Below are 22,200 nucleotides of genomic sequence, written 5' to 3'. Positions count from 1 at the left end.
TATTAGCTTGTGTTTGTCTAGGGGAAAATCTGTCCACCTGCGAAACCGCATCTCCCGTTTGCGTAGATGCTGTGTATTGCACACTGGTACAAACTCGCACATACAATTTCAGATGGCACACAATGTACGTTTTACAGATTACACTTTATAAATCTTATTGGAACTAGGTAATAGCGATACAATATAAAAAGAAAGAAAAGGGCGTCAAAACTTTATCAGAGTTCAGTCAGTTCATGCACAACCGTCGGAGCTCAATTAACAAAGCCTTCCGTCCACCATTTGAGCTTCTCCGACCTCCTCGACCCACTGTCTGGGATCAACCTCGGTGGTCGACCAGAGCGCGTCCAGCATGTGCTTCCTCTTCGGTTCTCCTCCCAATAAAAATGCGCGCACTGACTCAGGTTCACACACATACAGATAGAATAACATAGCTTCCATTGGTTAATTCCTCCGTTATCAATAATTATAACCCAAACATTTCAGCTGAACGGAGCATTACCTCATCAGTTACATACAAAGAAGCAATTTCATTATACTGCTGCAGTTACAGTTAATAATCTGAGAACCCTGCATGTGCAATTCTTTTAAAGTGAAAAGTGAATTATAATTTTAGAGTTATGTTGGTGTTGCTTTAGTTTGTGATACTTGTCCTTTGAAAAACAGAATTAGCTCCTGGAATCACAGATAAACAAGTGATTGCAGGTGCTGGACTCCACAGTGAAAAAAAAAACACAGCTGAAGGACCTCTGATGCAGGCAACATTAGAATAAGCAGAAGGTTGATTGCCATTTTTGGTCAAGACCCTGTATCAGGATGTTGCGATACAGCGTCTCAACCTGAAGCATCATTGTTCCTTTGCCTTCAAAAGATGCTGCTTAATCCACCAAGTTTTTCCAGCAGCTAACTCCTGACATGTTAATTTCTACCTTTATTTTAGGCAAAGAAACCATGTACTCTAGTAGTTTCATTTCCAGGTGGAGGAATGTATGATTTTTGGTTCCTTGAAGTCTTAATTTCCTGAAAGGGGGCATGATTATTATAATGTGTCTTAAAGATCAGCTGTCTATTTTCCTGTCTTCTTTCCCAATGCTCAGTAGTGAGTCAATTATGAGTGATTAGGTCCTGTGCTGCCGAATGCCTGGATCAGCTGTCTCATTATTATCTTGCCATTCCTCTTCGGTCCTCATGTTCACAGCTAAGCATCTTTAAACTGCTGCCTTGTACATACTTCACAGTTATCTCAGCTAACTTTGATCTTTTCATCATCTCCCCTTTTTCATAATCTATCTGGCAACTAATCTGGTATACGAACACTACTTTAAAAAAGTCTGGTTGGTGTGTGTGTGTGTGTGGTGTTAAGTTGCCTGAGACTTTTGTACAGTACTGTAGTAATTTTATGTATTGCACTGTACTGCCATCGCAAAAAAGAAGCAAATTTCATGACGTGAGTGACGATAAATCTGATACTGATATGGATCTCTATTGTGGACTGAGAGTGGAAGGGGACAAAGGGAAGACGATCATGGTTGGGAGAGGGATAGAGAGGGAAGCACCAGAGAGATATTTTGTAACAATCAATAGACCAATTGTTAGGCAACAAATGATGTTACCTGGTACCCGAGGGCTAGGTGTGACTGCACCCGCACCCGGTCTGCCCCGGCATGCATTCTCTTCCACCTGTTCTACTGCACTCTACCCTCATCATTCCCAATATCCTTTACACCCCCCAGATTTACAAACTTATTCTCTGCTTCACATTGCTCCCTAGCCATATATACAGTATGTGCCTAAGACCTTTGCACAACACTGTATGAAATGCCACATTTCCATTTCTATATTTTAGCCTCCAGTCTGAATCTCTTCTTTCTCTATTTCTTATATTTCATTGCCTTTGGAGTTGTAATTGTTGCCTGGTTACCTCTGTTTTATCCTATCTGTAGTGCCTTGCTCCAATCTGTGAATATTTCTCCACTGTCATTTTTTCCTGTCAATCTTGGAAAGGCATATCCAAACATAGTGCCTAATTCTTCCATTCTGTTGCTGACTTGCTGGAGCCATCCTCAGCTGTCACATTATCTGAATTGACACATCCTCCACTACCACTTTGACGTTTCAATGAATAAACAATCAGGTGCTGCCTGACCTTTTGAAGTTTCCAACACTTTTTTTTGTTTTCAGATTTCCAGCGAATGCAGTTTTTTGATTTTAATACACAAACTCTGCCCACTTAATGTGCCTTCCACTGAAAGTCAGTTTATCAGCAAATAAAGTGGCTTCCCTTCATATTTTGCATTGATATTTTGGCTTTAAACTGAAACTTAGTACATTGATGACACCTTGCCTTTTACCAAAGCATCTTCAAGTCTGTCTATGATTTTCATTAACTACCTGGTTGAAGCAATCTTTTTCATGGTTTGTGAGGTGAGAGTTAACTGAAGCTGAAGCACTTGAAATAATCAATTTTATTAACAATTAAGACTCAAGTAAAAGTTGTTTATAAGTTTGTGTGAGCATTCAACTCTAAACCAAGGATGAATATTGCCTCAGATAATTAATTCTTTATTGTTGACAACACTAAGTTTGTATTATAAGTATGAATTTTCGGTCTGACAGTTTTGAGGACACCTGGAACACATTTATACTTGTAAATTATGAATGAACAATATCGTACAGAAATGCAGTATGCATCCTGAATATTGTCCTAGCCTTGCAGTTTGTTAGGGCTCACAACAGTTACCCAACGGAGTGGGCATCATAAGCTCTGATTTTGACTAAATTGAACCAAATTTTGCTTTAATGGTAGGTCAATCATTTTATTAAATATGTTTGGTCTTTCATGAAACCAGGTATGGAAGCTTTATATTGAAAAGCATAAAAACTTTCATTATCTACATGAGTAAGCAAGAGATTGAATTCTCAACATAGTTCCTTGTTTCTTATCTATTAATTTGCATTCAGTCATTTTACAAATAAGATTAAGTACTTCTCTTACAAAAAATAACAAGTTAAAGATTACAGATTGTTGAAAGTTCTTTGGAAGCTATTTTTCTTTATTCTTTGTAATATCCAGACTCTAAATTAACTAAAACATTTTCTCCCAAATCCTATTATGACCAATTCAAGTCTTCTTAGCATTTATATTCTCCAAGAGTAGGTGCTCTTTCTGTTAGGCTTTTAATAAGTAACTGTCATTTTTTGTACACTTCATACCTGCCTTGAGCCTTTTGTCATTCTAAGTTAAATTTTATTTGATTAAAATTGCATGTCATGTTGAAGAAATGGCAATGTAGAAAGCTATGGTTAAAATTAAATATCCTTGGACTTGAGGATATTTGAGTTTTCTATTTTAGACCATAAGATATAGGAGCAGAAGTAGGCCATTCGGCCTATCGAGTCTGCTCCGCCATTCAATCCTGGGCTGATCCAATTCTTCCAGTCATCCCCACTCCCCTGCTTTCACCCCTTACCATTTGATGCCCTGGCTAATCAAGTACCTATCTATCTCTGACTTAAATACACCCAATGACTTGGCCTCCATAGCTGCTGATTTGGCAACAAATTCCACAGGTTTACCACCCTCTGACTGAAGTAATTTCTCTGCATCTCAGTTCTAAATGGACATCCTTCAATCCTGAAGTTGTGCCCTCTTGTCCTAGAATCCCCTACCATGAGAAATAACTTTGCCATTTCTAATTTTCTCAGGCCTTTTAACATTCAGAATGTTTCTGTGAGATCCGCTCTCATTCTCCTGAACTCCAGGGAATGTAGACCAAGAGCTATATTCCTTGGAGTTCTGGAGAGCCAGACATTCCTCATATGGTAACCCTTTTATTTCTGGAATCATTCTTGTGAATCTTCTTTGAACCCTCTCCAATATCAGTATATCCTTTCTAAAATAAGGAGCCCAAACTGCAAACAATACTCTAAGTGTGGTCTCATGAGTGCCTTATAGAGCCTTAACATCACATCCCTGCTCTTATATTCTATACCTTTTGAAATGAATGCCAACATTGCATTCTCCTTCTTCACAACTGATTCAACCTGGAGGTTAACCTTTCGGGTATCTTGCACAAGAACTCCCAGGTTCCTTTGTATCTCTGCATTTTGAATTCTCTCCCCTTCTAAATAATAGTCTGCCTGTTTATTTATTCCACCAAAGTGCATGACCATATATTTTCCAACATTGTATTTCATTTGCACTTCTTTGCCCATTCCCCTAAACTATCTAAGAATCTCCACAGGCTCTCTGCTTCCTCAACACAACCCGCTCCTGCACATCTTTGTATCATCGGCAAATTTAGCCACAAATCCATTAATACTGTCGTGCAAGTCATTGACATACATCCTAAAAAGCAGTGGTCCCAACACTGGCCCCTGTGGAACTCCAATGGGAATCAGCAGCCAGCCAGAATAGGATCCCTTTATTCCCATTCTCTGTTTTCTGCTGACCAGCCAATGCTCTACCCATGCTAGTAACTTCCCTGTAATTCCATGGGCTCATATCTTGTTAAGCAGCCTCATGTGCAGCACCTTGTCAAAGGCCTTCTGAAAATCCAAGTATACCACGTCTACTGCATTGTCTACCCTGCTTGTAATTTCCTCAAAGAATTGCAGTAGGTTTGTCAGGCAGGATTTTCTTTTGAGGAAACCATGCTGTCTCTGGCCTATCTGTCATGTGCCTCCAAGTACTCCGTAATCTCATTCCTAACAATCAATTCCAACAACTTCCCAACCACTGATATCAGGCTAACAGGTCTATAGTTTCCTTTTAGCTGTCTCCCACCCTTTTTAGCTAGCTGAGTAACATTTGCAATTTTCCAGTCATCCGGTACAATGCAAGAATCTATCGATTCTTGAAAGATCATCGTTAATACTTCTGCAGTCTCTCCAGCTACTTCCTTCAGAACCCGAGGGTGCATTCCATCAGGTCCAGGAGATTTATTCACCCTCAGACTATTAAGCTTCCTGAGCACTTTCTCAGTTGTAATTTTCACTGCACAAACTTCACTTCCATGACACACTTGAACGTCTGATATACTACAGACTTCTTCGCCTGTGAAGACTGATGCAAAATACACATTCAGTTCCTCTGCTATCTCTGCACCTCTCATTACAATATCTCCAGTGTCATTTTGTACTTGTCCTATATCTACCCTTGACTCTCCTATACCCTTTATATACTTAAAAAAGCTTTTAGTATATTCTTTGATATTAGTCACCAGCTTCCTTTCATAATTCATCTTTTCCTTCCTAATGATCATCTTAGTTTCCTTCTGCAAGTTTTTAAAAGCCTCCCAATCCTCTGTTTTTCCACTAGCTCTGGCTTCCCTGTATGCCCTCTCTTTTGTCTTTACTTTGGCTCTGACTTCACTTGTCAGCCACAGTAGTGTCCTTCTTCCCTTTGAAAATTTCTTCTTATTTGAAATGTATGTCTTGCATTTCTCTCATTTTTCACAGAAACTCCAGCCATTGCTGCTCTGCTGTGTTTCCTGCAAATGTCCCTTTCCAGTCAACTTCAGCCAATTCCCCTCTCATGCCATTGTAATTCCCTTTATTCCATTGAGATACCAACATGTTGGATTTTATTTTTTCCCTCTCAAATTTCAATGTGAACTCAGTCATATTGTGATCACTGTTCCCTAAGGGTTCCTTAACCTTAAGCTCTCTTATCACCTCTGGACCATTGTACAACACCCAATTCAGCAGAGCCAATCCCCTCGTGGGCTCAACAACAAGCTGTTCTAAAGAACCATCCCTTAGACATTCTGCAAATTCTCTCTCTTGAGGTCCAGTACTGACCTGGTTTACCCAATCTACTTTCATGTTAAAATCCCCAGCGATTATAATGACATTACCTTTCTGACACACCTTTTCTATCTCCTGCTGTAATTTGTAATCCACATCCCGGCTGCTGTTTGGAGGTCTGTATACAACTGCAATTAGGGTCCTTTTACCCTTGCCATTTCTTAACTCAACCCATAGAGACTCAGCACCATTCAATCCCATGTCATCCCTTTCTAATGATTTAAGCTTTGAGAATGATTTAAGAATGATTTTCTTTCATCCATACCAAAAAAAATCACTTCAATTATGGAATTCCAGATAATTACTTTCACTTTAATTTTTAACCCTTCCAAATGTGCCTTCAATTTGCTCAACACCATTTTAATTATTTAATTAGCAAGTCACCTTATCTTTATGCATGTTCAGGTTATTAGTGGTACAGTTATGTTTTCTCTTTCTTTCTCCTTAATCACATTAACTATTCCATGCCAGTTCCTCCTCAGTTGTTCCACAAATTAATTATTTCACTCAGGCCATATCATAGTTCGACTTAAACATTCATCCCCAGGTGGAAAATCAGGTGGAAGTCAGTTTGGACTTACAGGCTATTTTATCAGATGATTGAGAAGAAACACACACAAAATGCTGGAGGTACTCAGCAGGTCAGGCAGCATTTACAGAAATGAATAAACAGTTGATGTTTTGGGCAGAGACTCTGATTGAGGTGTAGCTCTTCCAGCAGTTATTGTAATAAAAATTGAAACAGATCTTCTCGTTATTTGGTATAGGTAAAGACATTTCCTTTTGCCATAGCAAAGGTTGTTAAGAATGATTCTCTTGAATTTTGGAAGGTTATGCTCATTGATTGCAAACTATCCTTTGTGTTTTTTCACAAATTGTTTCTTATGGATGTGTTTTATACAGTTCCTTTTCTTCAATTCTGATTCTAATTGTGACGTATACTATATTTATTCATCACGACCTAGGATAGTCGTAGCTGCCATTCATTGGCATCCTCTCAATCTCTTCTCTCTCCTCCAATATTATTTTTGGCTTCTTTTTACAAGCTTGCCATCTTGTTAACCTTGAATCCTTGAAGTTTAATCTGTAATAATGATTACCTCTTAAATACAAATTACAAGCTCTAAATGCTTGATCACATAAGTGTCCCATTAATTTTGTTTCTCTTCTCAACACTACTCTGATAACCTGTACCAAGAGCACCGTGTTTCAAAAAATTGTGCAATTTTATATCATCTTTAATGCATTAAGGCTCTTCACAGGAGTGTTATATAAAATTTGACTTGAGTTGCATATGGAGATGTCAAAAAACCTAAAAGCTCAATGAAAATTATTAATAGATTATAATGAGGAGAATGAGCAGAGATCTGAATTGATGTAGGGAGGGAACTCCAGAACAAAGAGCTTTGGTAGATAATAACAGGACTGTCAACAGCTGACCAATTATATGTGGGATACCCAATGGCAGAATTGAAGGAGAGCAGAGTCCTTAGTAAGCTCGAGAAATATGAAGAAAGATGAAGCAATAGAGAGATTTGAAAACAAGGATTAAAAAGAAACTGAGGACTGCTGAAAAACTGAGACTATGCAACAGTCTTTGGGTAATGGGATGAACTGGCAGTTGCAGAGCAGAATTTTGTGTGAGCTTAAGTTAATGGCTAGTAGATAAAAACAGTCACTGATATTCCAATGGAATATGTACAGTACCTTTAAAAAGTTTACACCCTCCCTTGGAAGTTTTCATGTTTTATTGTTTTACACATTTATTAACAGTGATCTAATTTGGCTTTTTTGACACTGATTAACAGAAAAAAAGACTCTCTTGTGTCAAAGTGAAAAATGGATCTCTACAAAGTGATCTAAATTAATTACAAATATAAGACACAAAATAATTGTTGCATAAGTATTCACCCCTCCCCCAATATTGACACCAATCATTATTAGTGTTGCCAATTAGTTTTAGAAGACACATAATTAGTTAAATAGAGATCTGTTTTAGGAGACCTGTGTGCACTCAAAGTGTTTCAATTGATGGTAGTAAAAATACATTTGTATCTGGTAGGTTCATCTGCTGGTGAGTCAGTATCCTGGCAAAAACTACACCATGAAGACAAAAGAATACTCCAGGCAACTCAGTGAAAAAGTTATTGAAAAGCACAAGTCAGGAGGACAATGAGTTGAATGATTTGTTTCCATGCTCTGTGACCCTTAACTCAGAGATTCTAGGTATTGGTTTAGGAAACCCTTCAAACTGCTACTAATGCATTCACATCCCTTCTTACCACACCAATACTGTGATAAAAGTCCACATGTGGTTTTACCAATGTCCTATACAACTGAAGCCTAACCTCCTACTTTTATATTTGTGTCCCCTCACAATAAAGAATATTTTTTTTTGGTTTTCTAATTACTTGTATATTTTCACACCATTTGAGAATTGTGCTAGGATACTCACATTGTCCTTCTTGGAGCAGCACCATCTCTCGACAATTGTTTTTAGCTTTCTTGTTAAAATTAATAATTCCATGTTTCCCAAAGTATACCCCTAGATATTTGCCTCATCATTTAACCTATCCATATCCATTGTAATCACTGTCTATTCTCTTCACAATTTCTTTTTCTACCGGTCTTCGTGTCACAGCAGATTTAGCAATTATTCCTGGGGTACCTTCGTGTGAATCAATTATTATTGAAGTCCAAGTATGGCACGCTCCCTGTTCTTGTCAACCAGAAAAAAGCCCATTTATGCCTATTTTCTGGTTACTGTTTGTCGGCTACTCTTCTGGCCATGCCAGTGTGTCTCCCCCAACACCATGGGACATTTTTAACAATACCGTTTGATGCAGCACATCATCAAATAGTCTATCAACTAGTTTTCCTATATCTACAACAGCAATTTTTTAAATATGTCATAGCCAGGCACTGAAAAAAATCCAAGGTTATCTGGCAAAGTCAACATGGTTTTGTGATAGGAAAAGCATATAGAAGTACTGGAGTTACATCCTCAAAGAATTTAAATATGTCATGTTACCTTTGGTTAAGTATGTTTTCCATGTTGGCATTGACAGATTACCTTATTTTTTTCCCATGCCCAGCTGTAGTGTCTTTATTAATAGCTCTCAAAATTTTCTGGATGTTAGATGCTGTGTTAGCAGTTCTGCAGTTCTTTTATTTCTTTCTCCATCTCTTTTTGAATAAAGAAATTCTGTGTTTTTCTCCAATTTAATGGAACCTCCCTTACATTTAGGGTAAAAAGATCAGACAGAATTTGTATTGGCCCAGCTTAATAAGGGGAATTGCTTTTCCCTATTTACCAACAAGTTATCAGATTCAATCTCAGTTTGTAGTTACTATAGCCAACACAGCTGCCTTATATTAGTCTTTGATACAGATATTAAGGCAGCACAAACCAGCCGTGCCTTCTGATTGCTCCCATTAAGGTTGTAGAAGGGACCCCTATATGTTACTATAACTTTATCCGAAGATCCTGAAAGCTCTGTCTATTTTTGGCTACCTATTCTTTCTTGATCTTACATCAGTTTATAAAATCAAAACTGGCATATTGTCTCTCTACATGAAATGATTCAAATTGTTGAGCAGGAGCAGGATTATCATTAAATTCTCAGGAATTTGCAGACATAATCTAAAACTAGATTTTATTCATGTCTTCTATTTAACTGGCATTTTGATTTTAATTTATTTTGTATTTTCTAATAACCTTCCAGCTTACTATAATATATTGAATTTGAATTATTTTATTCACTTTTGTGGATAAACATGTACCAATTGTGATAAGGCATTTCCATGATATCATTAGAGACTATTCATGAAATTTGCACAACTTCTTTTCCAAAATGGCCACGTTTAGAGTCATAGATTTGTTCAGCATGGAAACAGGCCCTTTAGCCCAATTGTGCAATGCTGACCAAGATGCCCATCTAAGTCCCATTTGTCCATGCTTGTCCATATTACTCTAAACCTCTCCTTTTCATATACTTGCCCAAGTGCCTTTTAAATGTTGCTAATGTGCCTGCCTCAACCATTTCCTCTGGCAGGTCATTCCATATATGGACCACCTTGGTGAAAATTTTGCCCCTTAAGTTCCTATTAAATCTCTTCCCTCTCACCCTAAACCTATGTCCTCCAGTTCTTTATTCTCCAGCTCTTTGATAAAGACTACATGCATTCACCCTATCTATCCCCCTCATGATTATATACACTTCTATAAAATCACCATTCATCCTATGCTTCAGTGAACAAAGGTCTAGCCTCCTCATCCTCTCTGTACAGCTTAGTTCCTTGAGCCCTGGCAAAATTCTTGTAAATCTTCTCTGCTCCCTTTCCAGTGTAATGGCATATTACTTCTTGCAGGACAACCAAAACTGAACACAATATTCCAAATATTGCCAATGGTATGTACAACTGCAACACAATATACCAACTTCCATGGTCAGTGCCCTGACTGATGGAGCCCTCTTCATTACCCTGTCCACCTGTGACTTTATTTACAAGGAACCATGTCCTTGTACTCTGAAGTCCTTCTGTTCTACAACACTCCCTAGAACCCGACAATCCATAGTGAAGTTCCTACCCTGATTTGTCTCCAAATTTGTAAATTGTTAGTGTAGTGATTTTGTTATTAGATTGGTTTGTAGGTCTTTGAATAAAGTCAGTATCCACGTTGGTATGTCAAACTGAGTTATTTGGAATCAAGTGCTCTAATTAAACTCAACTGAAAACAGGAACTTAATATCACGGGGTGATAGATACATGTACACAGATACAAGACAGAATTTGTTTACAAAATACAATAAGTTGTAAACAATTTTTTTGTCTCTTGGTATGCCATTTCATAGAGGGATATATTTATTGATATAGTTGAGACAAGGCTTTAGGAAAACGTGCTATTCTTAATTTCAGCTTTTAAGATTTATGAAAGGGTTAACGTTGAACAAATTGTAAAACAAGTAAGTACAATGTGCAAGCATGAAAAATCAGTCAGGGTACCTAGTGACTGGTCTCAGCTTTGGAATTTTGCGTATACCAAGTTTTGCCGCCGTTTAGGCCAAGTTTTCTCTTTCACAGTCCGGTAACATAACATCTAATCAATGGTTTTAAGGAGAACCTTTTCTACCTCTTCGTAGAGCTTTTTTTCTTCTTGAATTGCTTAATAATGTCTCCAACATTCTCTAACTTTGCTATCTTTCACTATCTTTGGCTGCATCTGTCTTTCGTTTAACTTGAACTTAAGTTGCTACTAGTTAACTTACCTACTTTCCAGGTGTAAGCTGAATCTTACATGTTTACTATTTTGCGACCCATATTTCTCCTCTCTACTTGAGACTTAAGCAAACGCTGCTCACTTTATTCTAAACACACTCTTAGTTTATCTTCTGTCTTTTACCTTATCCATTGATTAGATTGATTTTGCTCTTTTCAAGTGGGAGGATCTGAAAATAAATTTTAACTTTTTAGGGTCATATAGTTAACTAACTAATTGGAAATGCTTGTTTCATTGACATCATGATTCAGTACTTACAGATGATGCTTCTGATTTTTTTTGGGTACGCGTGTTAAAAGGAAAGTTGATCATTCCTCCTTAGGAAAAGTGAGGGAATTACTCTTAAAATCACAGCAAAACAGTTGCCTTTTATAGTTTTCTGCTGGATAAGTAGTCTGGAAATTCTGTAAAGAGTTCTTATCTGATTTGTTGAATGGCCTTTAGTGGAAAGCAGTTCATCCACGAGTCTACAAATCATGGGCAGAGCACTAGTAAACGTTTCCATTGTACCATATTTCTTTGCCATACAGGATAACATCTGACTGATTTCTAAATCTCCCTTTTTTTCAGAAAGGTCTGTCCACTTGGAAAATAAACCACAAGCATACTTTGATAAAAACAATTTTGCATTTAGAAAACACTTTAGGGGAAACAAAAGCTGTTTTAGGAGATGTGTTCAGCCTAACTGGGGTGGACTTTCCACAGAAGGTTTCTTGTTAACTATTTGTATTCTAATAATATTGAAGCAGGAGATTGATTAACAATTTCTCTTTCAGATTTTGAAGCACAAGCTGTCCTTGTTTACAGATGGTGCAAGTAAGTAACAATTAAACTGCATTTTAACACCTGTTCAATATATTTTGTCATTGACAGAATTAAAGTTGCTGAGTCTGTATATCACTATTTGATGTTTATTCATTGTAATTAAAAAAACAAAAACCTGATGGAACTGAACAGTACATGAAACATCGTCTATAGATAAAGGAACAAAGTAAAATCAATTGAAAAGAAAATGCTCATTGTGTAGCGGTGTGCTACACGCAGCGCTAAAATAACGACACGGAGTCAGTAAACTACAGTTAAAGAAAGATTTTATTCGAACTTCACAGCCTTGCTTTAAAGCCTCCCTGATCCCGCCCTCCCGCGGATGCTGTAGGGGCACGTAGTCACAATCCCCCGCGGGCTTTTCCCTTTGTTGATGAAGCAGACCTGGCACCCTTTTGGGACTGGCCTTTGTGCCGGCATGTTGGCTATTTGTGAGCCGTTTCGAGTGCGCTAGGAAGTGGGTCGCCACATAGCACCCCCCCCCCCCCCCAGAACCAGCGATACACCCCCCAATGTCCACAGTCTGGGCCGGACCCTGTTTGGGAGGTCGGCCTCTGCGCCGCGGTGCCAGAAACTCGACCGGTTGCGCCAAGTCCACATGGGCCGGTTTGAGTCGGTCCACCGTGAAAACCTCCTCTTTCCCCCCAACGTCCAGCACGAACGTGGACCTGTTGTTCCTGATCACCGTAAAAGGCCCCTCGTAGGGCCGCTGTAGTGGTGGCCGATGCCCGCCCCTTCGTACAAACACAAACTTACAGTTCTGCAGGTCTTTGACTACGCAGGTCGGGTTCTGCCCATGCTGGGAAGTGGATATGGGGGCCAGGTTGCCGAGCCTCTCACGTAGTCTGCCCAGGACTGCTGCGGGTTCTTCCTCTTGCCCCCTTGGGGCTGGTATGAACTCCCTGGGGACAACCAGGGGTGCGCCGTACACCAACTTGGCCGACGAGGCGTGCAGATGGTCTTTGGGTGCTGTGCGGATGCCGAGTAGGACCCAGGGAAGCTCGTCCACCCGGTTAGCTCCTCTCAGGCGGGCCATGAGAGCTGACTTTAGGTGACGGTGGAAACGCTCCACTAGCCCGTTCGACTGTGGGTGGTAGGCAGTGGTGTGGTGCAGCTGTGTCCCCAAAAGGCTGGCCATAGCTGACCACAGGCTGGAGGTGAACTGGGCGCCTCTGTCGGAGGTAATGTGGGCTGGTACACCAAAGCGAGATATCCAGGTGGTGATCAGGGCTCGGGCGCAAGATTTAGAGGTGGTGTCGGTGAGCGGGATTGCCTCTGGCCATCTTGTGAATTGGTCCACGATAGTCAGGAGGTGCCACACTCCTTGGGACACTAGCAGGGGGCCCACGATATCCACATGAATGTGGTCGAAACGCCGGTGGGTGGGGTGGAACTGCTGCGGCAGAGTTTTGGTGTGCCGCTGCACCTTGGCCGTCTGGCAGTGCATGCACGTTTTGGTCCATTCACTGACCTGCTTGCGGAGTCTGTGCCAAAAGAACCTGCTGGAGACCATCCGGACAGTTGTCCTGATGGAGGGGTGTGCTAAGCTATGAATGGAGTCGAAAATGCGTCGCCACCAAGGTGCCGGGACAACGGGACGGGACTGGCCGGTGGCGACGTCACAGAGTAGGGTCCTCTTACCTGGGCCTACGGGGAGGTCCTGGAGCTGCAAACTGGAGACTGCGGTTCTATAACTCGGGATCTCCTCGTCTGCCTGCTGCGCCTCTGCCAGCTCCTCAAAGTCTACCCCTTGGGAAAGGACATGAATGTTAGGGCGAGAGAGCTCGTCCACCACGACATTGTCCTTACCCAAGACATGCCGGACATCCGTCGTGTATTCAGAGATGTAGGATAGATGGCGCTGCTGGCGGGACGACCAAGGATCGGACACCTTTGTGAAAGTAAAGGTAAGCGGCTTGTGGTCCGTGAACGCGGTGAAGGGCCTACCTTCTAAGAAGTGCCTGAAATGCCGGATTGCCAGATATAGCGCCAACAGTTCCCGGTCAAAAGCACTATATTTGAGCTCGGGTGGCTGCAGGTGTTTGCTGAAAAACACCAGGGATTGCCAGCGACCCGCGATGAGTTGCTCCAGTACCCCACCGACTGCCGTGTTAGAGGCGTCCACTGTGAGGGCAGTAGGGACGTCCATTCTGGAGTGCACTAGCATCGCGGTGTTTGCCAAGGCTTCTTTCGTTTTAAAGAAAGCGGCGGCGGACTCCTCGTCCCAGGTAATGTCCTTGCCCGGACCCGACAACAGGGCGAACAGGGGGTGCATGATTCGGGCAGCTGAAGGGAGGAAGCGCTGGTAGAAATTGACCATACCTACGAATTCCTGAAGGCCTTTGATCGTGGTGGGTCAGGGGAAATGGCAGACCGCGTCTACCTTAGCGGGCAGAGGGGTCGCCTCGTCTTTAGTAATCCTGTGGCCCAGGAAGTCAATGGTGTCGAGCCCAAACTGGCATTTGGCCGGGTTGATTGTTAGACCGTACTCTCTCAGTTGGGCGTAGAGTTGACGGAGGTGGGACAGATGCTCCTGACGACTGCTGCTGGCTATGAGGATGTCGTCCAAATAGATGAATGCGAAGTCCAGGTCGCGTCCCACCGTGTCCATTAACCGCTGGAACGTCTGTGCGGCATTCTTCAGGCCGAACGGCATGCGTAGGAACTCGAAAAGGTCGAACGGGGTGATGAGAGTTGTTTTGGAGACATCGGCCGGATGCATCGGGATTTGATGGTATCCCCGGATGAGGTCTACCTTGGAGAAGATCTGTGCGCCGTGCAGGTTTGCTGCAAAGTCCTGAATGTGTGGCACAGGCTAGCGGTCCGGTGTGGTAGCCTCGTTCAGCCTGCAGTAGTCGTCGCATGGTCTCCAGCCCCCTGTCGCTTTGGGCACCATGTGCAGGGGGGAGGCCCATGGGCTGTTGGATCACTGGATGATCCCCAATTCCTCCATCCTCTGGAACTCCTCCTTCACTAGTCGGAGCTTGTCCGGGGGAAGCAGCCGAGCATGGGCGTGGAGGGGTGGTCCCTGGGTCGGGATATGGTGCTGTACGCCATGTTGGGGCATGGCTGCCGTGAACTGTGGTGCTAGAACCGATGGGAAATCCGCCAGGACTCTGGTGAAGTCGTTGTCGGACAGCGTGATGGAGTCAAGATGTGGGGCTGGCAACTGGGCTTCTCCCAGGGAGAACGTCTGAAAGGTCACGGCGTGGACCAGTCTCTGCCTCGGCAGGTTGACCAGCAGGCTGTGAGCCCGCTAAAAATCCGCACCCAGAAGCGGTTGTGCTACGGCGGCCAGTGTGAAGTCCCATGTGAACCTGCTGGAGCCGAACTGTAGCTGCACCATATGGGTGCCGTAGGTCCTTACCGTGCTGCCGTTCACGGCCCTCGGGGGGACCCGGTGCCCTGTTGTGGGTGTCGTAACTCGTCGGAGGTAAGACGCTGATCTCGGCACCGGTGTCAACCAAAAAACGGCGTCCCGACTTCTTGTCCCACACATACAGGAGGCTATCCCGATGGCCAGCCGCTGTAGCCATCAGCGGCGGCTGGCCCTGGCGTTTCCCGGGAACTTGCAGGGCGGGCTACAGCGACGGGCTTCTGCGCCCCACCGCTGGTGGTAGAAGCACCATTGTTCGTTGGGCTCCCCACCCCTGCCTCTGGGCTCTGTGGCCCGGCCTGGTCTGGTTTGCTGCTGGGAACATGGCCTGGTGATCTTTGCGACGGACGCCCCACTCTCCTTCTTGGCATTCCACAGCAAGTCCGCCCGGGCTGCCACCTTCCGGGGGTCGCTGAAATCTGCGTCGGACAGCAGCAGGTGTATGTCCTCGGGCAGCTGCTCCAGGAATGCCTGCTCAAACATGAGGCAGGGTTTGTGTCCGCCGGCCAGAGACAACATCTCATTCATTAAAGCCGATGGAGGTCTGTCCCCCAAGCCATCCAGGTGCAGTAAACGTGCAGCCCACTTGTGCCGTGAGAGTCCGAAAGTCCTTATGAGCAGGGCTTTGAATTCTGTGTACTTGCCGTCCACTGGGGGAGACTGTACGAACTCCTCAACCTGGGTCGCTGTGTCCTGGTCGAGGGAGCTCTCCATGTAGTAGTAATGTGTGTCTTCTGAGGTTATCTGCCGAACGTGGAATTGGGCTTCTGCTTGCTGGAACCATAGGTGAGGTCGCAGCGTCCAGAAGCTTGGCAGTTTCAATGAAACCGTATGAACAGATGTGGCGTCGTTCATCTCCGGTCCAAAAATCGTTTGGACCGTCAGGGTCACCAATTGTAGCGGTGTGCTACACGCAGCGCTAAAATAACAACACGGAGTTGGTAAACTGCAGTTAAAGAAAGATTTTATTTGAACTTCACAGCCTTGCTTTAAAGCCTCCCTGATCCCGCCCTCCCCAGGCGCGGATGCTGTAGGGACACATACTCACAATCCCCCGCAGGCTTTTCCCTTTGTTGGTGAAGCAGACCTGGCGCCCTTTTGGGACTGGCCTTTGTGCCGGCGCGCTGGCTATTTGTGAGCTGGTTCGAGTGCGCTAGGAAGTGGGTCGCCACAATTGCTCATAAAGGTGTGGCATTCTCTGGTATGATCTTCCTTCAATGGTTTTATTTTTCCTGAGCATCAGTTCAAATGAGTTTGTAGTGTACTTCAATGGTGATGTTAGTCATAGGGTTAAGTACTTAATTGCATTACAGAATTCTGGCAGGCAGAACAAAAGAAAGGAATTTTTATAGACTGCAAAATTAAGATTGAAGTGTGTACAAGATAGAATCTAAATCATCCTAAATGGTACGAATTATAAAGGTTGTATTTTTAAATGTGAATTTGTATCATTTACAATTCATGTCTACAAAACTAATTCTGAGGGACAAGTAACAATTCATCATGAATTAAAACACAATTAAAACTCACTTGTACTTTGTGGAACTAATTGCAACATGCTCTTGAGTATTATACAACACAAATTGTTGATAGCAAGGTTTCGTCAAAAAGCTTAGTTATTTCTGTTGATTACTCCAAACAAAGCTTTAGAGTAGGGGATGACACATAGCAACATCTGAAGCCACTGTAAATTGCTTACCTCTACAACTGGTCTAGAGCAGGTGCAAACTCACCGACTCTGCACTTAACAATCAGTGTGGATTGGTAGTAACATTGCCTCCTTGCTGGTGATCAACATGGGTGCACTCAAGGATATGTTCGTAGCCCACTGCTCTTTCTCTTTCTCTCCTTCTCCTCCCCCTCTCCCTTTTTATCTCAGCCCCCCCCCTTCTCTCCCTCATTTTCGGAGAGTTGGTATGCCACCTTACAACTTTCTTAAAAACCTTAGAAATTTCTGAAAGCATTCTGACTGGCTGCATCACAGCCTGCTGTGGAGGCTGTGATGCACATGATCACAAAAGGCCATCTCCATTTTGACATAGCCCTCCCTACCATTGAGGACATCTTCAAGAGCTGGTGTCTCAATAAAGTGGTCATTTAAAAATGCAATAAAAAATTATTTAAAAAAAAATAAATAAAAATAAAGTGGCATCCATCACTTGAGACCCTCATCATCCAGGACATGCCCCCTTCTCATTGGGAGGAGGTACAGGAATCTGAAACTCCTCATTTAACTATTCACAAGCGGTTATTTTCCCTCTGCTATCAGATTTCTGAATGATCCAGGAACTCAATGAATACTGCTTCATTATTGCTTATTTTTCCCCTTTTATTTGTAACCTAATTTTATTTCTTTGCACTGTACTGCTGCTACAAAAGAAAGAAAGTCATGCAACTTAAGAAGGAGTGGGCCAATTTCTTTCTTGTACTGCTTCACGTTTCACACCGTCATGGCTAATTGGTGTTTTTTTTGTACTGACACATTACCCTTTGTAGGAACCATGTATCTATTTTTTCAGTCTATAAGAGCCATGTATCTATTTTCTGGTGAATTTATTATGTTAATCCAGGGTTTCTCAACCGTGGTTCCGTGGAAGGTCGCTTGGGGTTCTGTGAGAGTCCGTGATTACAAAATCTCATTGTTTTTTGAACAATGTGCGATGCTATCATGCACAGTGGTGGGCAGTGACTGAGCAGACCCGTTAGCAAACTCGTTGTAAGTCTCTTAGCCAAGTGTGGTAGCGTGCAATAGGACCGTGTTTATTTGATTGAGTCCATTCTCAGTCTTTGATGTGAGATAGGAGAGGCCATTGATAATTGGTGAGCACTGTATTTCACAGAGGGATGGATGATAGGCTGAAGATTGGTGAACACTGTACTGCACAGAGGGGCAGACAGTAGGCTGTTGAGGAGCGTGAAGTGCGTTTTCTGAGCATTCAATGGACTTGCCCACTTTTATATTTTGTTAGGCCCCATGGTTTACAGACATGTCTGATGGTCTAATGTGGCAATTTTTGAATGACAATCTTCTGAGTCATTTCACTGCACTAGTGCAACTATGGACACAAAAAAAGTTCATCTTTACGATGAAAGCTGCTTATCAATGGGTTCTACATGGACTGGTGATCCACGTTGTCCTATTCCATTGTGTCTAGTCTATGTCAAACAACATACAAATGCAGCAATGGCTCCAGCAAAATGGAAGAGACACTGAAATACAAATCACAGCCAAACGACACATAAAAGTGCTGATAATCTTACACAGCTATTGTGATCTCAAAACGGAGTAAAGCTTCAGTTAATAAAATCACAGTCAGTAAAAGTGTCCAGGGAGTGAATTATTTTGTAGCAGAAATTATTACCCAGAAAAGAAAAAGTCATACAGTTGGTAAGAACCTAATAATGCCAGCATGTGACATTATAGTGGGTAGAATGCTTGGATAAGATGCAGTATGAAAAAATGAAAAGGTTTCATGCTCAATGATGATGGCTAATTCTTCATTTGCGAAAATCAAGAGAGATGAAGAGTCATCAGGAGCGATGGCATGATTGTTGGTGACTGGACAAACCAATTCTGGATCTGCAGACTCTGTAGCAGCAGGGACATGGGAACAGCTGGGATGCAGGCACTCAGGTAATAGGATCCTTCCTGCGTCTCCTCTTCAGTGGTTACTCTTCTGGATTCCTGAAAATTCTTGGCTGCTCTATGGATCAGTGTTCTCCAGCGGTCTCTGTTGCAAGCCAGCTGCTGCCACTAATTGACCTTGATATTTATGTAAGAGAGTTGCTGCTTAGTTTGAATTTGTACTTTTTGCGTGCAATCTCTCTTACCCTGAGAGAGTTCTCTGTGGAATACTGCTTTTGGTAACCTGGAGTTGTCCATGCGAGACACATGGCCAGGATAGCAGAGTTACTTGAGCAACACCGTGGCCTCGGTGCTTGGAAGTTCAGCCTTCTCTAGGACCTCGATATTGAAGACATGATCCTGCTAACTCATACCCTTGATGGAGTGGAAGCAGCATTGATGGAAGCACTTGATGAACCGGATTTGCTTGCGGTACAAGACCCAGGCTTCAGAGCTGTAGAGCAGTGTTGTGATGACAGAAGCCCCGTACACCTGGATTTTTATCCATGCATGTTTCTGGAGGTGCGTGAAGGCAATGCTACTGCTGGCTTTGGCAAGTCGATTATTGACGTTCCTTACTACCATGGGATCGCTGGAGATAACACTCCCCAGTAAAGTGAACTGTTCAACTGTGCTGAGATGGTGGTTGTCAATGGTGATCCGAGGTGGGTTGAAAATGCCATGGGGTGGGGGAGGGCTTCTGATGAAGGATCATTTGTTTCTTCAGACAGACCATTAACCTGAAAGTCCTTGCAGCCTTGGTGAACTGTAACTGCAACCTGTAGCATATCCTCTGTGTATGTGAGACAAGATTCACACAAAGTAGCTCGAGAATGGGCTCTTGCATGGTTTTTGTTTGAGAGAGAAGGGGGACGCTCTCAAACAGTCCATAAGATGACATAGTAATGACATATCACATGGTACTGAAGAGGTTTTCTGTGATAAACTCCAAAACAACGGCTTCTCCATCCAGGCTGATGAGTCAACAGATTTCACCAATAAATGTCATGTTGTAACATTTGTAAAATTTGTAAATGATGGTGAAGTTCAAGAAAACTTTTTCTGTTGCAAAGAGTTTCTGGAAACAAAAGGTCTGTGTTGGAGGAACTGCATTAACATCTGACCCTTTCAGTGTTTGGTTCCATGAGAGGTTTTGTTTCTCTTGTAAAAATAAAGAAATTAAACAATGACTTGTTCACTCAGGAATATTTTTTTAAAAAACTGGTGTGCTCTTTGTCTAGGTTTTCACACAATCTTCTTTGACGTACAGAAATCCAGTGGTTTAGCAGAGGAAGAATTCTCAACAGGGGTCTGAGTTGAAAGGTGAATTGCAGGATTGCTTTCAAGAGAATAGTAAGCCAGATTTTGCTGAGAGTTTTGAAGATGAAGAATGGCTGCTGAAGCTAGCCTACTTAGCATTTTTTATCATATGAACCAGTTGAACGAGTCTCTGCAAGGTCCTGGAGAAAATGTTTTAACTTCAAGTGACAAGATTCTTGGATTTAAAAGGAAACTGAATCTTTGGAAAATGCATGCTGCAACAGGAAGCCTTGAAATGTTTCCAATGCTGCTTGGGCTTGAGAGTGAGGAAGGGTCAGAAAGTCTTGTCTTATTGAAAACCACCTGGAAGAACTACAGAACAAAATTGAACAGTGGTTTTCCTCCCTTTCACCAGAAATGTATGACTGGGTGAGTGACATTTTCTCCTAATCTTCTGCTCGGCCTAAGAACTTCACTTTGAAAGAAGAGAAAGAATTTTCTGAGATGCAGTCTGATCGTGCACTCAAGATGAGATTTACTGACCTGCCCCTGGGTCAGTTCTGGATTTCTGTGAAAGGAGCGTATCCTACCATTCATTGGAAAGCAGTGGACTTTTTGCTACAGTTTTTAATTTCTTACATGTGTGAGAAAGCTTTTCCTTGTTTAACAAACATCAGGAGGATAGAAATCATTGAATTTTAGTTGAAGTTCTCTGCTCATCTAAGTTCGACCTGGAATTGAGTATTTGTGCAGCAAAGAACAAGTACTGGTTTCACAAGCTGTGCCTATACTTGAGCCTGATCATTCACTTAGTAAGAAAATGTTTTTCAAACTCTTGTATAAAATTGTGTCTCAAGCTATATTTTCATTCATATTGTTTTTGCTTACGGATGTTAATAACTATTATTTAGCATTGTCAATAAATGTTCATGTTGTAAATAGCATTAATTAAAATGCATTTATTTATGTTAAATCTACCAAGCCTACCTTTAGAAAAATTAAAGCCCATTTTGGTTTATTTAACAGAAATTTATTATGTTTGCCTTCTGAGTTTTTAAAATTTATGGAAGGGAAAAAAGGAGATTAATTTCAAGAAAGGGAAGCTAAGTTTACCTTTTTTTAAGAAAGGTTGGCTAAAAATTCATTCTCTACTCAAAACAGCATTGACAATTATTTTTGGATCATTATTATATCTGCTACTTACTGACCACACTAACATAGCATGATCAGTAGATACAATAATTTTTAGGCAGGGTTTCCCAGAGACTTGAAAATTATTTCAAGGTTTCCTCCAGGGCAGAAAGACTGAAAAAAGCTTTGTTAATCTGTCACGTGGGTTGGAGCATGGTATAAAGCAAATGAGTGTAGTTATGTATTCACACTTAATTTAGTTAGTTGTTAGCCAGTGGGAGTAAGCCACTGCAAAGTTTTTTTTTGACCACTTAAATTGCGCTAACTTCACTAATTGGAACATTAATTTAATTCACCTGCTAATTAAGTTTAGCTTATATTGTTAATTAGAACATTTATTTACACTGATATGAATGCTAGGATCGCTATATTGTTGATTTGGTTTCATTAGTTTTTTTTATCACTAAGATCATTTATCTTTGCTGGAATCATAATAAAGTATCAAATGTACTTTTTTCAATTTGGAAATTTGTTTTTAGAAGTGCATCATACTGTGTCAATTATCCTGGCTTAGTGTCTCAGCTGTTTTAGTTTGTTTGAAAGTAACCACCACATTTTGTAGACAAAAATAGTTATACCAAACAAGCACCAGTCATGGCAAATGATTGCCTCAGACCCATTGATGAAATTGGAATCACATCTCCTTGAAACAGGAGCAGCTTGCAGTAGGATTATCTGTGATTTTTTTTTGTTGATTCATACTATGTGTTTCTGGTTTGGACACAGTTTGGAATGGTCAGCACTGCCTGTCCATTGGGGACCATTGCTCAATTCTGTGGTGTTTGCCTATGGGTGCACCATTTTGTTTTATTGAAGTGCCAGTGTCTGAATTGAAGG

The 22,200-nt window shown here is 41.9% G+C and overlaps 1 protein-coding gene across 3 annotated transcripts in view; it reads left to right on the top strand.

Annotated features, from left to right (window-relative positions):
- The window catches only part of vps8 (VPS8 subunit of CORVET complex), a 607,159-nt gene that overhangs the window by 214,585 nt on the left and 370,374 nt on the right, over positions 1-22,200 (top strand). For all 3 annotated transcript variants that reach the window (XM_059967078.1, XM_059967079.1, XM_059967080.1), the window contains one exon: positions 11,863-11,902. In XM_059967078.1, coding sequence (XP_059823061.1) covers positions 11,863-11,902 — 40 coding nt within the window. The remainder of the gene's footprint in view (positions 1-11,862; positions 11,903-22,200) is intronic.

The sequence above is a fragment of the Hypanus sabinus genome, chromosome 4 (assembly GCF_030144855.1).
Source record: "Hypanus sabinus isolate sHypSab1 chromosome 4, sHypSab1.hap1, whole genome shotgun sequence".
Taxonomy (NCBI): domain Eukaryota; kingdom Metazoa; phylum Chordata; class Chondrichthyes; order Myliobatiformes; family Dasyatidae; genus Hypanus; species Hypanus sabinus.
This window is presented reverse-complemented; position numbering and strand designations above follow the sequence as displayed.